The 16,118-nt window shown below is 50.8% G+C and overlaps 1 protein-coding gene across 2 annotated transcripts in view; it reads right to left on the bottom strand.

The window, feature by feature from the left end:
- The window catches only part of CASKIN2 (CASK interacting protein 2), a 216,613-nt gene that overhangs the window by 78,075 nt on the left and 122,420 nt on the right, over nucleotides 1-16,118 (bottom strand). For both annotated transcript variants that reach the window (XM_082271726.1, XM_082271727.1), the window contains exons 4-5: nucleotides 2,348-2,445; nucleotides 2,069-2,214 (exon numbers count right to left, since the gene is read on the bottom strand). In XM_082271726.1, coding sequence (XP_082127852.1) covers nucleotides 2,069-2,214; nucleotides 2,348-2,445 — 244 coding nt within the window. The remainder of the gene's footprint in view (nucleotides 1-2,068; nucleotides 2,215-2,347; nucleotides 2,446-16,118) is intronic.

Below are 16,118 nucleotides of genomic sequence, written 5' to 3'. Positions count from 1 at the left end.
CACCCTCTCTATTTGTACTGTATTATGATCATTGAAAGTGAAAGTAAAAAGATAATCCCAATTTTTGGGTTGTCCCCAGAAAGGTAATAGGGGAAACTCTTCCAATGGGGGCACTCATTTTGGCGAGTTAGGGGTCCCCAAGGAATTCCCTTAATTTTCAGGGATTTCCTTTCACTTCCTGTTTGGATATGGCACAGGAAATTAAGGGAAATCTCTGCAATGGGATACAGATTGCGAAAAAAAATCTAACAGGGGTTATAACCCTCCCTTGCTCAATTCATAATGAAACAAAAAGAAGTTTTGCCTATAGTTGTACTTTAAATTACTTTTTATTCAAAGGATTTTCAAGGTACAGACAATACCAATTTCCAAAACACGAATGTGAATATACCGCACAAATGAGCATGTTGCACTACAACAGGGAAATCAGGGGCTGACTGGCAACTTTTGGCCTGGGGGGAGGGGGGGAACCAGAGGCTCATGGTGCAGCAACTCGGCCCCCCTCCTACTCACCCTCTTCCTGGCCTCCTCCTGACCCCCATTCCAAGCTAAAGCCCCGCTCCATGTACTCTCTACTCACCGTCCGAAACCGGGTTCCTGACCTGGCCAGCAGGGGGGCAGTTGGGGGGAGCTGGGACAGCTCAATCGGGGCTGTCTGGGAGAGGACAGTCTCCAGTGGGGCATGAAACCGGCCTCTACTCAGACACAGTTTACACCATCCATCCTGGGAGGAGGCCTGCGCTCTGTCCTTGTCTTCATTCCACACTCAGTAAGTCAGCAGTGGGGACTTTTTACTTCTTTTCACCAGGAATCCTTTAGGCATGTCTGTAGCAGAAGCAGTGCAGCCTTTTTACGGGGCATCAGAGCGGCTCTAGGGGCAATTGCCCCCCTGCTCCCTGGCCCAGTCCTCCCCTGGGGGAAATTTTGGAACATGGAGAATCTAAGCGGTACTTCTTAACTTGCATGTAAATGGGCCTGAACAACTTTTAGAGAGGTTAAAACATTGGGAAATAAAGAAAGCCAGGACAAATGTTCAGGTATCATAAAGAAGGGAAAAGAGTGGGGGAAAGAACATGGTATGGTGAATCTGGAAGTTCTGGAAATGCTCGAAGATGCGTAGGGTTTATAAATAAATGACAAATCACTGAGATTAGGGTAAGGAAAGCTGTGAAGTCACTATAAACTCAGACTTTGTCAGGATCAGAGCTATCTTCAGCCACTAGTGCCTTTATTGCCGTGATGTTATTGAGTATTTGGGCCCCCTCCAAAAGATGAAGAGGAGTACTTTTCCAGTGGCGGGAAATGGCAACCCAGGCCACCAACAAACAGTGTCTCAGGATGCCTTTTTTCATTTTCCAAATGGACAGAGGGCTCATTTGTCTGATTAGCGTTGGAAAGCAGATGTTTAAAGAGCATTTTAACTTTTGCATCCAAATGGAGAGAACACCTATTTGGTACATGTTCCCATTCACGTAGCAAAACTTTAAAAAAGATTTTAAAACTGCTTTTTACCAATTTGCTTGCTAAAATAGTTTATTTAGCTTATACCTCCTAAGTAATGTTGAGGAGGGGCCGTGGAGTTAAAGAACTCTTTCTGTACTGTGCTAGCAGATCTCCGTTATCAGTTGTATTACATGCGTGGCGCTGGCCGTCCTAACAAAAGGGTTAAAGTGGTTCTAAAGGCACAAGGTTTTCTACCTTCATAAATTCTATGCATGAAGGTAAAAAGTCACCTCTGTGCAGCAGCCCCCCAGCCTCCCCTAATACTTACCTGAGCCCCCTCTCAATACAGTGATGTGCACGACAGCCTTAACTCTCCAGGGACTCAACGACAGCCAGTGAGCCAATGAGGAGAGAGAGGGGGCGGGGCTGAGCCACGGCTGTGTGTGAATGGACACTCAGAGCAGCGGCTTTGCTCAGGTGCCCCCATAGCAAGCTGCTTGCTCTGAGGAAACTCGGCAGGAGGGGAAAGGGAGGAGTTTGGAGTGCCGCAGGGGACCAGAGAAGAGGAGGACTGAGGCTGTTCTGTATGATGGCCTTTTACATTTTGACATACCCTGGTACTTACCACCTCATAATGCCCATACTGTGCAGCTAAGTGCAAGGGGATCTGTCCATCATTGGAAGCTGCATTGACACTGGCGGCAGCTCGAAGAAGAAGCCGTACAGGCTCTGGCAGGCCTTGCCAAGCTGCATAGTGCAAGGGACGCATGCCTGGATAAATAAAAGGCACAAAGATAACTGACAGGGATGACAAGTTTGGCTATGAGCTCAATGCCCATGCATGCTGTAAGTATATAACAATTGATTTTGTATTCACATGCCACTCTATAATAGCATAACTCACCATTACCATCCTTTATGTCCACAGCCACCTGTGTTTCCAGCAGTAGAAGGAGAAGTTCAGAGTTGCCACTAAGGGCAGCATGGTGCAGAGCCGAAAACCTGTTAATATAGAAGTTTTAGGCAGTCTGCAAACATTTTACATGGTTTTCGCAAATAACACACCCAAAAGTACTAATATAAGTAGCAGAATCACTTGAAAAGATATCTAAAAGATACACCCAAAAAAAACTGAATTTTTGTAAAATCTTACCTGTAAAATTCCTTTCTCTGAGTCCTCCGACAGTCGCCGCCTCTTCATATTCGTCACATATGGGGTATTAGACTTTGCTCCGAAGGAGTAGCTAGGCAACAGAATATGTTAACAATAAAGCTTTAACATATCCCACCCTCAAGGGGTGGTCCCCTCAGTCAATACCCTCCTACTTCCTGCAACCATATCTCAGTTTTAGTGGAATAGCAGTAGAGTATACATTCAAACCCCAAAGAGGGGCGGGGGCGGCGACTGTCGGAGGACTCAGAGAAAGGAATTTTACAGGTAAGATTTTACAAAAATTCCGTTTTCTCTTACGTCCTCCGACAGTCGCCGCCTCTTCATATTCGTCACATATGGGGACGTCCCAAAGCAGTGCAAACATGAGGGGTGGGAAACGCATCCGCGCCGAAAGGCAACGCAGTCTCCACATCAAAGAAAGGAACCTTACCAAAGGAAGGAAACCAGCTGGGCAACAGCAAAAATAAGTGCTCAACAGGAGCAACAACCCAGGAAAAGACAAAAAAACCAGGGAATACAAAGATATCCCAACAGCCAGGAGTCCCCAACAAGGGACCCTATGGAACAGCCGCACTAAGAACTTTGCGGCCAAAGGAAGCATCCGCCGATGCCTGAACATCTACTTTGTAGAATTTTGTGAAAGTGTGCACGGTCGACCAAGTCGCCGCCTTACACACCTGGGCTACAGAAGCCCCATGACGGCAGGCCCAAGACGTACTCAGTGATCTAGTAGAGTGCGCCTTCACAGGCACAGGGGGAACCTTCCCCTGCAAAGCATAGGCCTGTTCAATGGTCTGCCTGATCCATTTGGCGATGGTAGAGGCCGAAGCCGCCATGCCCTTCCGAGGACCCTCTGGAAGAACAAACAAGGAGTCCGTCTTACGAAAAGACTCAGTCGATTTAAGGTAAACCCTAATCGCCCGAACAACATCCAGAGAGTGCAATCTCACCTCCTTCGGATGTTTAGGCTTCGTGCACAACGAAGGCAAAACAATATCCTCGTTAAGATGGAATTCCGAAACTCGTTTCGGCAGAAAAGAAGGATTAGGTCGCAAGACCACCTTATCCAAATGAACAACCAGGTACGGAGACTTGCAGGACAAAGCCGCCAGTTCCGACACCCTGCGAGCCGAAGTGATCGCCACCAAAAAGGCGACCTTTTTGGACAACAGAGACAACGAGATCTCCCTGATCTGTTCAAAAGGAGCACGTTGTAACACAGAAAGAACTAGATTCAAGTCCCAGGGGGGCAAAGGATCCCTCCTAGGAGGAACCAGATGCCGCACACCCTGAATAAAAGTACCAACCAAGGAGTTGGAAGCCACGGGACGTTGAAACAGAACGGCCAGCGCAGACACCTGACCCTTTATCGTGGCCAGCGCCAAACGCTGATCGACACCCGTCTGAAGGAAAGACAGCACACGGGAAACCGAGTACGTGCGGGGTGAAAACCCCCTGGACTCACACCAGGCAAAATAGGCCTTCCAAGTACGGTAATAAACCTTTCCCGAGGAAGACTTCCTCGCGTTGATCAAGGTATGAACGACCTCTGGAGAGAGACCCTTCTCCTTCAGGACCTCGGTCTCAACAGCCAGGCCGTCAAAGCCAGCGACTGTAAAGCAGGATGGTAAATCGGTCCTTGAGACAGTAGATCGTCTCGAAGAGGCAGACGCCAGGGGGCGTCGACCGCCAGATTCACGAGGTCTGCGTACCAGGACCGGCGAGGCCAGTCCGGTGCCACAAGAATCACCGTGCTGCGTTCCGAGTGTAACCTGCGAAGGAACCTGGACAGCAACTGAATCGGTGGAAAAGCGTACATCAGCCTGTACTGATGCCACGGGGCCACTAACGCGTCCGACGCGTCTGCCCGAGGGTCGCGCGTCCTTGCCACGAACCTCTTCACCTTGTAGTTGAGGCGAGACGCGAACAGGTCCACATCTGGAAGACCCCACTTCGCGCACAACATCTGGAAGACAGCCGGATGGAGAGACCATTCCCCCTGATCCAGGGTCTGGCGACTCAGATAGTCCGCCTGCCAGTTCTCCACTCCCGGAATGTGAACCGCCGTTATCGCCGGGACATGAGTCTCGGCCCAAGACAGAATGTCGGCCACTTCTCGAGCCGCTCGGGCACTCCTGGTGCCCCCTTGGTGGTTGATGTAGGCCACCGCCGTGGCATTGTCCGTCTGCACCCGAACCGGGCAGCCCTGCAGCCGGTCCGTCCAGCGATGAAGACAGAGCCTTATCGCACGTAATTCCAGAATGTTGATCGGGAGGGAAGACTCCCCCTCCGACCAGGTCCCCTGGGCGGACAGAACGCCCAGAACACCACCCCAGCCCGACAGGCTGGCATCCGTAGTGATTATCGTCCACGAGATCGGACGAAACGACCTGCCCCCGGACACCAACGGGGACTGGAGCCACCACAGAAGGTTTTCCCTGGTGCGATGACTCAACGAGATCTGAAGATCCAGAGATTGAGGTCGCCCGTCCCACTTGGACAGGATCTCCGCCTGGAGACCCCGCGTGTGAAACTGAGCGAAAGGAATCGCCTCGAAGGCCGAGACCATCAATCCCAGACATCTCATACACGCCCGCAGAGACGAGTGTGGAACGTCCCTGAGGGACCTGACTTCCTCCTGAAGAGTCCTGAGTTTGTCTTCCGGCAGGAAGACCTTCGCCTGCACCGAGTCCAGTATCATTCCCAGATAGGGAAGACGAACCGACGGACTCAGTGTCGACTTTGGAACATTTATCGTCCAACCGAACTCCTGCAGAGTTTGCATTGTGACAGACAGGTCCTTCTCCAGACCCTGACTGGTCGCAGACCGAATCAGAATGTCGTCCAGATACCCCAGGACAGAAATGCCCTGGGCCCTCAATAATGCCAGAACCGGTGCAAGCACCTTGGTGAAGACCCGCGGAGCCGAGGCGAGCCCAAAGGGCAACGCCACGAACTGGTAGTGATCCTCCGCAATGGCAAATCGAAGGTATCTCTGATGACCCTCGAATATGGGGATGTGAAGGTACGCATCCTTCAAATCGATGGAGGCCATGAATTCCCCCGGAACCAGGGCAGCCACCACCGAGCGCAGGGACTCCATGCGGAACTTGCGAACCCGCACAGAGCGGTTCAGAGCCTTCAAGTCCAGAATCGGACGAACCTTGCCCTCCTTCCTGGGCACGGTGAACAGATTGGAATAAAACCCCCGAAATCTGTCCCGATGAGGTACCGGAACCACCACACCCTGAGCCCTCAGGTCCCGCACCGCCAGGTGCAGATCCCGCAGGCGCTCTGGAGACAGTTGTAGATTTGAGGGAAAAAATCTGCTCTCCGGCCGAGAGAGAAACTCGATCTTGTAACCAGATCGAACGATTTCCAGAACCCATCTGTCCCGCACACGGGCCAACCAGGGCTGAAGAAAACCGAGCAAGCGTCCCCCCACCCCAAAACTGGGTGAGGGCGCCCCTTCAGGCCGAACTGTTATGGGCCGCAGGTCCGGATTGGCCGGACTTCTGTTTCCCAGACCAGGGCTTCTTCTGAGAGCCTTGGCCTTTGAACGGTTTGCCCTTGTAGTGCGGCCGAAAGGCACGAAAGGACCCTTGAGGGGGCCGAAAAGTTGCATGCTTCTTCCCAGAAGCCCCCTTAGCCTTGGGGAAATGGGGCAAGAGAGTGCTCTTACCCCCGGTGATCCCCTTAATCAACACATCTAGGGACTCCCCAAAAAGGCGAGACCCATCATAAGGCAGATTGGCTAAGGTTTTACGTGAAGATTGGTCCACCGACCAACATTTCAACCAAACCAGGCGGCGAGACAACACCGCCACGCTGTGCACACGTGCAGCCAACGGAATCAGGTCCAGGTCCGCATCACACAGATACATGACACCCTGGTGGATCTGATCCACCATATCCAGGGTCGCCGCCGAGGCCGAATCGGCCACTAGGACGCGCCTAAGCATCTGCGTCCAACTTGCGATCGCCTGGGCCGCCATGAGAGAAGCAAACAGAGCCTTAAGCATAGAACCCGTAACAGAATAAGTATGACGGGCAAGAGACTCCAGTCTCCTATCCGTGGCATCACGGAAAACAGGGGAACCCTCTGCAGGAATCGCAGTGGCTTTGTTCAAAACCGCAATTGCATGATCCACTGGCGGAGGCACACACCACCGTTTATCAGTGGCAGGCGAGAAAGGATAACGCAGCTTGAATTTACTTGGTACCGCAAAAGGTTTGCGCAGATCGCGCCATTGATCCTTAACAGCGCGCTGAAAATCAGCATTGCAGGGAAAAACCTGCGGCGTCCTGCGTTTTCTCTGCGTCCCATAAGCCGCCAAGGCAGCGGGGGGACACACTTCGTCCTGCAAACGCAGCGTTTGCTTAATGGAAGCAATCAACTCATCCATGATTGCAAGCTCTTCAGGCGAGCCAGGGGGAGAATTATCGACCCCCTCAACTTCAGCCTCCACCTCAGACCCCACTAGAACAAGAGAGGAGCGGGACCCCGATAAGGGGGTCCCTGCCAGAACAGCCCCATCACCTTCACCCTCAGAATCAGAGGACAGAGCAACTCTGGGCCGTTTAGTAGATTGAGCAGCCACCAGCATTTGCACCTGGGCAGCAAGGCCAGCCACAATAGTGGCTAAATCCCCCCCTGGGGGGGAAACAGCGGTCCCCTGGCTTTCCACCAGTACTGTGGGAAACTTGCCCTTCTGAGAATCCATTGCCCCTGTATGCCAGACAACCAAGGGTTAACTGCCCCCTTTCAGCAAGCGCGGCAAGCGCAGCCCACCGCACCACACTCAGGCACAATGAGACCCCCACAGGGAATATACAGACTGAATACAGGCAATGGCAAACAGGAATAGAAGGATAAAACCTGAGGAGACACCGCTGCTGCTGCTGCCTCGATCGGTGTTCCAGGAAAGAGGAAGTGATGCTGCCAGGGCGCTCTATGTAAGCCTATGGAGGCTACAAGAAAATGGCCGCCGTGCATGTAAACCATGCGGCCGGAGCGGGCGCCGGTAAAATGGCGTCGTTTGGCGCCGAAATCGCCGCTCCATAGTGCATAAAAACACACACAATCTTTATCCCATGATATGGATACATGTTAGATCGCCGCAGCGATCGCTGTATATGCCCCAACATGCCATAAAAACATGCCCCACAGCACACAGCTTCCCACACTGCCCAGCCTGACACACACAGTGTCACACAGCTCCCCCCCCCCTTGCAGCCCACAGCATGCAGCCGAGAGATAGGGAGACAAGCAGTGTGATTAAAGGCAGGTTACACAGTCCCAGACTGAGACCCCCCCCAGACAAACAGGTCCCCACATAGATACACTTACCTCACATGGCGTGGGGAACCCGCACAGGCGAACAAGCCGCTGCACATGAGGCAGGGAGAGTCGCAATTCAAGACGCACACAATGGCGGTTAAGAAACCGCACAGCGTCCGGTGAGGTAGCCACCTCACCAATCATCCCTGCACCGAACAGGGATGGGTCGTTCACTGTGCCAGGAGCGTTACCTGGCTGAACGCTCGATGGCAGACTGGGAAGCCACTGACCCACGATCTGCGATCAGGGGGATCAGCCCGAGACCCAGTCCGCATGATCCTCTTCGTCCGAAGAACTAACTAATGCTGACAAAAATAACAGCTAAGTAAAGGTAGAGAAAAAACTCAAACAAAATATTAAAAAGAAGAAAGAGTCTGGGACAAAAAGTCCCAGCACAGAGAGAGCCAGCCACTCCTGACAAGCTAGACATTAAAACTGAGATATGGTTGCAGGAAGTAGGAGGGTATTGACTGAGGGGACCACCCCTTGAGGGTGGGATATGTTAAAAGCTTTATTGTTAACATATTCTGTTGCCTAGCTACTCCTTCGGAGCAAAGTCTAATACCCCATATGTGACGAATATGAAGAGGCGGCGACTGTCGGAGGACGTAAGAGAAAAATGGGATTTTTTACTTACCGTAAAATCCATTTCTCTGATGTTCTTTGAAAGACACAGCTCATGATCTACTTAACCACTGGGTTATACTGCCCCATACAGGAGTAGAACACTAGGCAGAAAAAAAGTCTGGCTACGCCTATGGGCAGTCCCAGGGGGAATACTCCCTCTCTCTGCTACATTATAGGTACTCAGTTTTGTTACAAGCAGTGTCAGAAGAATTCCAACTCCACAGAGAGGTGAGTGCTGTGTCCGTCAATGAACATCAATGAAATGGATTTTACGGTAAGTCAAAAATCTAATTTTCTCTTTCGTTCATTGACCGACACAGCTCCTGAACTTTAAACCATTGGGACGTCCCAAAGCAGTTTTAAACATGAGGGGGTTGGAACCGTGACAAAGAAATTTCCAAGGCTAAACTATAGAGAACTAGGTAAACAGAAGCTCAACCAAAACAACTGGAGCCCACCTGAAAAAAACAATACACCCTCAAAGAGGACCAGGTCCTCTAAACAGCAGCCTGAAAAACCTTGCGGCCAAAAGAACATCCGCAGATGCCAATGCATCCACTTTATAGAACTTTGTGACCAGATGGCCACCTTGCAAACCTGCGTCACTGACGGCTGATGACGGAAGGCCCAGGAGGCACTGAGTAGGAGGTCCAAGTAGAGTGTGCCTTTACAGGAAAAGGAGGAACCTAACCCTTGATAGTATAGGCCTGAATCACTGTCTGTCTGGTCCATCTGGAAATGGTCGCAGAGGAAGCAGACAACCCTTTCCGAGGCCCATCCCTGAGCACAAATAGTGAGTCTGATTTCCTAAAAGACACCGTAGCTGCCAGGTACACCCACATCCAAGTCATGCAAAGCAATTTCCTTTCGGATGTTTTGGCTTGGGACACAGGGTAGGCAAGACAATACGACAGACAGGGGCGAAGAAACACCTTATCTCTGTGAACCACCAAGTAAGGTGAACAACAGGATAACGCCGCCAATTACGACACCCTGCACGCAGAGGTGATAGCCACCAAAAAGGCCACCTTCTGGGAATCTCCCGAAGCTTCTCGAAGGCTTCTGGAGGACCGAGAGCACCAAATTGTGGTCCCAAGGCGGTAACGGAGACCGCACTGGAGGAGCCAAGTGCCGAACTCCCTGAAAAGTAAACACCAAGGAGTATGTGGCCAAGGGTCGTTGAAAGAAGACCGCCAAGGCCGATACCTGGCCCTTAAAAGTACTCAAGTCCCGTTTCTGTTCAACCCTTTGTTGAAGGAAGGTTAAGATCTGAGCCACCATAAAAGAGCGAGGATGAACCCCAAGAGACTCACACCACACAATGTCTTCCACGCAAGATGATAGATCTTTCTAGAAGTAGATTTCCTAGCTTTTACTAGCGTTTGAATCACTGACTCAGACAAACCTCTAACCTTTAGCACCTGGTGTTCAATAGTCAAGACGTCAAAGCCAGTGAGGCTTGGCAGAAGCTTGAGCGGAGAGAAGGCGTAAATCAGACGATACTGACCCCACGGGGCAACCAGCGCGTCTGTGGCGTCCACCAGAGGATCCCGTGACCAAGCCACAAACCTCTGCACCTTTCTGTTGAGCCGAGACGCCAACAGATCCACCTTGGGGATGCCCCACTGGGGACACAACTGATGAAACACCTCTGGATGAAGGGACCTCTCCCCTTGGTCCAACGGCTGCTGAGGTAATCCGCCTGCCAGTTTTCACCCCGGGAATGTGTACGGCGGAGAGGATTGAAACAAAACGTTCTGCTCACCTTAGAATGCCAGCTACCTCCAGAGCCGCCAGGACACTTCTTGTGCTCCCCTGGTGGCATTGTCCGATTGAATGCACACTGGACATCCCTGAAGACGATCCCTCCAATGTTCCAGGCACAGTCTGATCGCTCGGAATTCCAGGACATTGATCGGAAGTCTGGATTCTTCCAGTGTCCAGACCCCCTGAGCAGAATTTTTGCCAAGGAGGTCTCCTCACCCGGAGACAAGCTGCCATCCGTGGTGACCACTGTCCAATACAAGGGAAGGAAGGATTTGCCCAGCCGAAGCGCCGGAGAACGAAGCCACTATATCAGGGACTCTTTTGTTCCCTGGCTCAGCCGGATCGGATTGTCCAGAGATTGTGGATTCTTGTCCCATTTGCCCAGAATTTCCATTTGCAGGGACCTCGTATGGAACTGTGCAAATGGAGCCGCCTCAAAGTTAGACACCATCAGGCCAAGCACCCGAATGCAAGTTCGGAGGGATGACCATCTGCTGGACAGCAGGAGACAAATTGCAACCTGCAATTTCTGGAGTTTGTCCAAAGGAAGGAGCACTCTGGCTAAGGCTGAGTCCAGAGTCAGACCCAAATAGTCCAGCTTTGTGGATGTAGCCAGAGCAGACTTATGAAAATTCAGAATTCAACTCAACTCCCTTGTAGCTCGTATGGTGATCTCCAGGTTTTCCACCAGAGCAGTAGGAGACTCCCCTCACAGTGTGAGGTCGTCCAAGTAGCCCAGTACTGCAATCCCCCGCTGGCGTAACAATGCTAGCACCGGGGATAACACTTTTGCAGAGCAGAGGGGAGACCCAAAGGGTAAAGCCACAAACTGATAATGCTCCTCTCTACTACGGCAAAGCGGAGTGCTGGTGACCAGCACATATTGGAATGTGAAGGTATGCGTCCTTGATGTCGATAGGGACAAGATAATCCCCCTGATGCAGGGTTGCCACCACCGTGCGAATGGACTCCATTCTGAACTTCTGCACCCGTATAAAGCAGTTCAGCGCCTTGAGGTCCAGAATTGGATGCACCTTGCCTTCCTTCCTGGGAACTGTAAACAGGTTTGAGTAAAACCCCTGAAAACGTTCCGATGTCAGAACCAGGACAATCACCCCTTGAAGTAACAGGTCTTGGACCGCCCCAAAAAGACCCTGTAAGCGGTCGGGGGACAGGCGTAAATTGGAAGGAAAGAACCTTTCCGGAGGGTAAGAATGAAACTCGATCTTGTAGCCGGACTGTATGACTTTGTGGACCCACTTATCTTGTACTAGGGAAGTCCATGGGTAAGGAAACCAGTGAAGCGTCCCCCCATCTCCGATATGGGTGAAGGCGCACCTTCATGCTGAAGGAGCCTTGTCCGCCGGTCTGGAGAAGCCTGCTCTAGACTTGCCAGACCAAGTTTGCTTGGATCTCCCAGAGGAGGCCCTGAAAGGCTTTGATCCCTTGTCAGTCGCCCCCGAGGGACGAAAAAAACGTATGAGCCGAGAAGGATGGCCCACGTCTACAAACGAGGGTCCTTGCTCTTACTAGGCTGCGGAAGAAAGGTACTCTTCCTCCCTGTGAGACCGTTAATTATGTCATCCAGGGTAGCTCCAAACAGGCGATCTCCTTTAAAGGAAGATCAGTCAAGGCCTTTTTAGAAGTCTGGTCCGCAGACCAGCATTTAAGCCAGAAAATACGCCAAAGGACCACTGATTAAACAGAGAGCCTAGTGACTAGGGGAGCTGCGTCCAGAGAGGCATCACAGATAAACTGCAGCCCCTGGACCAACAGGTCCTCCAGTTCAGCAAAGGCAGGGGGGAATTGCTCCCCCTTCAGGTTATGGCGCAAAAGCTTAGCCCACTCGGTCAGAGTTTGCGACACCAGTGCAATGGTAAATCCCGGCCTCAATGCCGAACCAGCCACAGTGTACATATTGCTGACCCCAGCCTACACCCTCCAGTCAGCCGGGTCCTTAAAGGCTGGGGACTCTTCAACCGGAAACATGGTTGCCTTGTTCAATCTGGAGACCAGAGAGTCCACCACCAGTGGTACAGTCCACTTTTTAAGAAGGGACTCCTTTATAGGTGTACCGCATAGCAAATCGCTTAGGGACCCCAAGGGGACGTTTTGGTCGTTCCCACTCTTTAGCGACAACTCTGTCAAAATAGGAGGGGAAAGGAAACAGTTTTGCCGCTCTGGATTGCTTGTGAGTGCCAAAGGGAACCGACGCCTCAGTCGCAGCTTCAGCTGTGTCCTCCAATTTTGAGGTCTCATGCACAGATACAATTGGTGCATCCACCAGCGCCTTTTCATGCGCGGCTACAGGAGTGGAGGAATTATCCTAAATATCTGAGAACTCAGGGCGCGTGGTTGCAGACTCAGAAGACTGAACCACGTCTGCGGCGGTCAAATCAGATTCAGGATCTGAGGAGACAAATGAGGCAAGGGAAGGCGGGGGGGGGAGGTGCTTTTTGCTAGCCCGTCGCCCAAAAACCACCCCCACACGGGACACAAAGGACTCCAGGACCGCCGTCGGTGCATCAATGGATGGTTTGGACCCAGAGGGCCCCGCAGCCTCTCAGAGGGGATCAGGTGGGGAAATGCGCTCCAAAGACTCCATGAGTCAATAGGGAAACCCCACAAAAAAGGTGTAAAAAAAGAAAAACTGCTAAGGGACACCCCCACCACTCCAGCAGCACCACCCGGTTGCCAGTAACAGAGCACCTAATTGATCCTCAGCAGAGAGGGAGAGGACCCCACCAGACTCACCACCCAGCAGAAACAGGCACCTGCAGCCACCTGGATAATCTGCACTCCACGTGCGGTCATCAGGAAGTGAAAGGATCCAAGAGCCAGCACCAGGGGATGGTTAGGGGCTCCCACTGCCAAATTGCAGCCCCGGGGGCTCCACTGTCACGGCTGACACTATTTTCAATGGCAAACCACCGCAAAATGGCCACCAGACTACACAAACATGACCGCTGTGCATTGAGCACACAGGCTTCAAGAAGACGGCGGCCAGCGCAGCGCCACGAGGCTCCCAGCGACCCAGGAGGGATCCCTAGGCCCCAGAAAACAGCAGAGGCAGGAAGGGGGGTCCTGGCAAGAGCCCCCACCAGGTACAGCAGATGGGGCGGCAAAATGACCCCAAGGGACCACCAGACTGATGAGGGGGATGCCTAATGGGAAGGAGGGGAACCCGGGGGACCAACCGTCCCATATCCACCCCAAAACCTTCTAGGGGGAGAGGGGGGACAGTTACTTACCATACCAGGAACCAGGTGGGTGCCGCTCCAGACAGATCCTCCTCTCCATCGAAATGGGGGGGGGGGGGCTGTCGGCCAGGAGGAACACTGCAACTCGGGCCGGAACCTGGACGTATGCGACCTTGGGGGGCGTTTAACTCGCAGGCCAGGCCCAGTCCGATGGGGCCATGTCGCGGCTGACCTAGCGCGGAGCTGAGGTCTGTGGGCGCTTGCTGGCCAGACTGGGGTGACCACTGGATCTAGATTTTCCAGCCTGTCCCCCAATCAAGCAACCGATTGTAGACCTCACAGAAAAAAAAAAAAAAAAAGGAAGAAAAAAAATCTAAAAAGAAAAAAATTGCCAGGATAAGATATTCCAGCAAGGAATTAAGTTTTTACTCCTTACTAGGCAGAAAAAAAACCGAGTACCTATAGCAGAGGGAGCGAGTATACCCCCTGGGACTGCCCATCGGCAAAGCCAGACTTTTTCTGCCTAGTGTCCTACTCCTGTAGGGGGCAGTATAACCCAATGGTTAAGAAGATCAGGAGCTTTGTCTGTCAATAAACATCAGAGAAACATAATTTTCTACTCTTGCTGTATGATACCAGACCGTCATCCTCTTGACATTAACAGTAAAACTAAGTCACCTTATAAACAGCACACATATTCATAAGACTCATTAGCAATAGTGTGAACCGGGACTAAAACACACTGAAAGGGATATTAATTAAAAGAATTAAATAAAAACTACTGTCTAAAAAATACTGACCCTGACCCACAAACTAACCCTGGCACAGGCCTAGACCAAATCTTTATCTAGGTATTTTTTATTTTATTATTTATTTTATTTTATTTTTTTACACTGCAAGGAAAGAGAGAGATACAATGAGTCTCTCTCCATTCGCAGAGAAAAAACACTGGTGCGGGCTTCACAGCAACTGATTACTGTGATAGCCAATTAGAGGCTATCACAGCAATCAGGTGACCCGGAATCGGGAGTTCCAGGCCCCGATCGTCAGTACGGAGCCCTCTCAGTGAGACCCCAGTCTGTGCTGGGAGCGTGCTGCAAAGCACAAAGGGAGATACGCAAATAGGTGGCCCCATGGAAAAAAAGCCAGTCCAGTGAGGCCGCATATTTGTGTTAGTTTGGCGTGAAGGGGTTAAACTTGTTTTTTGTTCAACATAAAAAATAAAAAAAAGACGCATCAAAAATGCACGGAAAAATGCATGATTATGCAGCAGTACTAGTATGAACCCAGGCTTGAATGTATGTAGCCTCAGCTACATGCAGTATACAGTGCTGTGTCCTGCAGTGGGATGGGGTCTTCCAGTCCTGATCCCAGTACAGAATGGAGTCAGAATTAGAACTGTTCAACCATCCACAGGAAGCCTTATATTTTTATGAATGAACAAAAGCTTTCTATGATTGATCCAACAATCGACTTCTGTACAAGCAGCCTGTTGGATATATGCCGTTCGATCAGCACTATAACCAGCAGTGGTAATAGGGGAATCGGGTCCGTTTTTTTGCTCAACCCACTGGTTGAACATAAAAAAAACGGAACCATCCATGGGCAGTTTTACACTGGAGCACCATTGGGCCTTTGTTTGATCACATTAGAGGACACATTCATTTCTTCAGCCATAATAAACCCTTGGAAATACCAGAGTCTGAAGACTGTTCTGACCAATTTCTTGTACAGCCGACATTTCCTGAGGGCCAGGGGTGGATACACACAGACCCAACATAATAGTTTTCCTTTATTGTAAACTCAGGCTCGGTTCACACTAGTGCTGGCCGCACGGGCCACTTTTTTTTTGGGCCACTGTGCCACGTGAACTGCAGAAAAAAGTGCATGCACCTTTTTGACAACATGGCTTTAGGGAAACCACATGGTCTTTTTGTCCATGTGGTTTTCCTTGCAGTTCGCACACTCATAATGACGTTGCAAGATGAGATGCGTGGAGGTGCCAATCAGAATGAACGGCAGCCCTGCGCGTCTCAAGAGCAGCACAATGTGATTGCGGGTATTGATGCAATTCCCACACCCGCAACCCACAGTGTGGGATAGTGTGAACCTAGCCTTACTAGGGTGGATAAAAATCGATGATATAAAAAAAAAAAAAAAAGATTAAAAATCTGATTTTTTTAAAAAAAAATGTAAATTACATTTATTTTAATAAAATGCTTTTGGAGTAAAAACCTATAGGTTTCTATGAGATACAATAATTTAGTTTATTCAGCATGAAATGGAGCTTAGTTGTAGCACCAGGCTGTATATTCTGCAATATTTACATTTTTGGTAAGCTCATTCAAAGAATCCAAGCACTACAAGCTGAGATAACATACACTGCATTGATGAATTCACACAATTTCAGACTACCAGCAAGAATAAGTCCTTACATTAAGGCCCCTTTCACACATGGGAGTCCGTCAGGGGACTCTGTTTTTCTCACAGGTGGATCGATCCACCGATCACCCGCTGAGCAGGCAGATGGCAGCTCTGTCTCCGCTGTGCGAAGACGGAGTTGTCA

This window comes from Pelophylax lessonae (assembly GCF_965119305.1).
Source record: "Pelophylax lessonae genome assembly, chromosome: 11".
Classification (NCBI taxonomy): Eukaryota; Metazoa; Chordata; class Amphibia; order Anura; family Ranidae; genus Pelophylax; species Pelophylax lessonae.
Note: the sequence above shows the minus strand (reverse complement) of the source record. Positions and strands in the feature narration are given on the sequence as shown.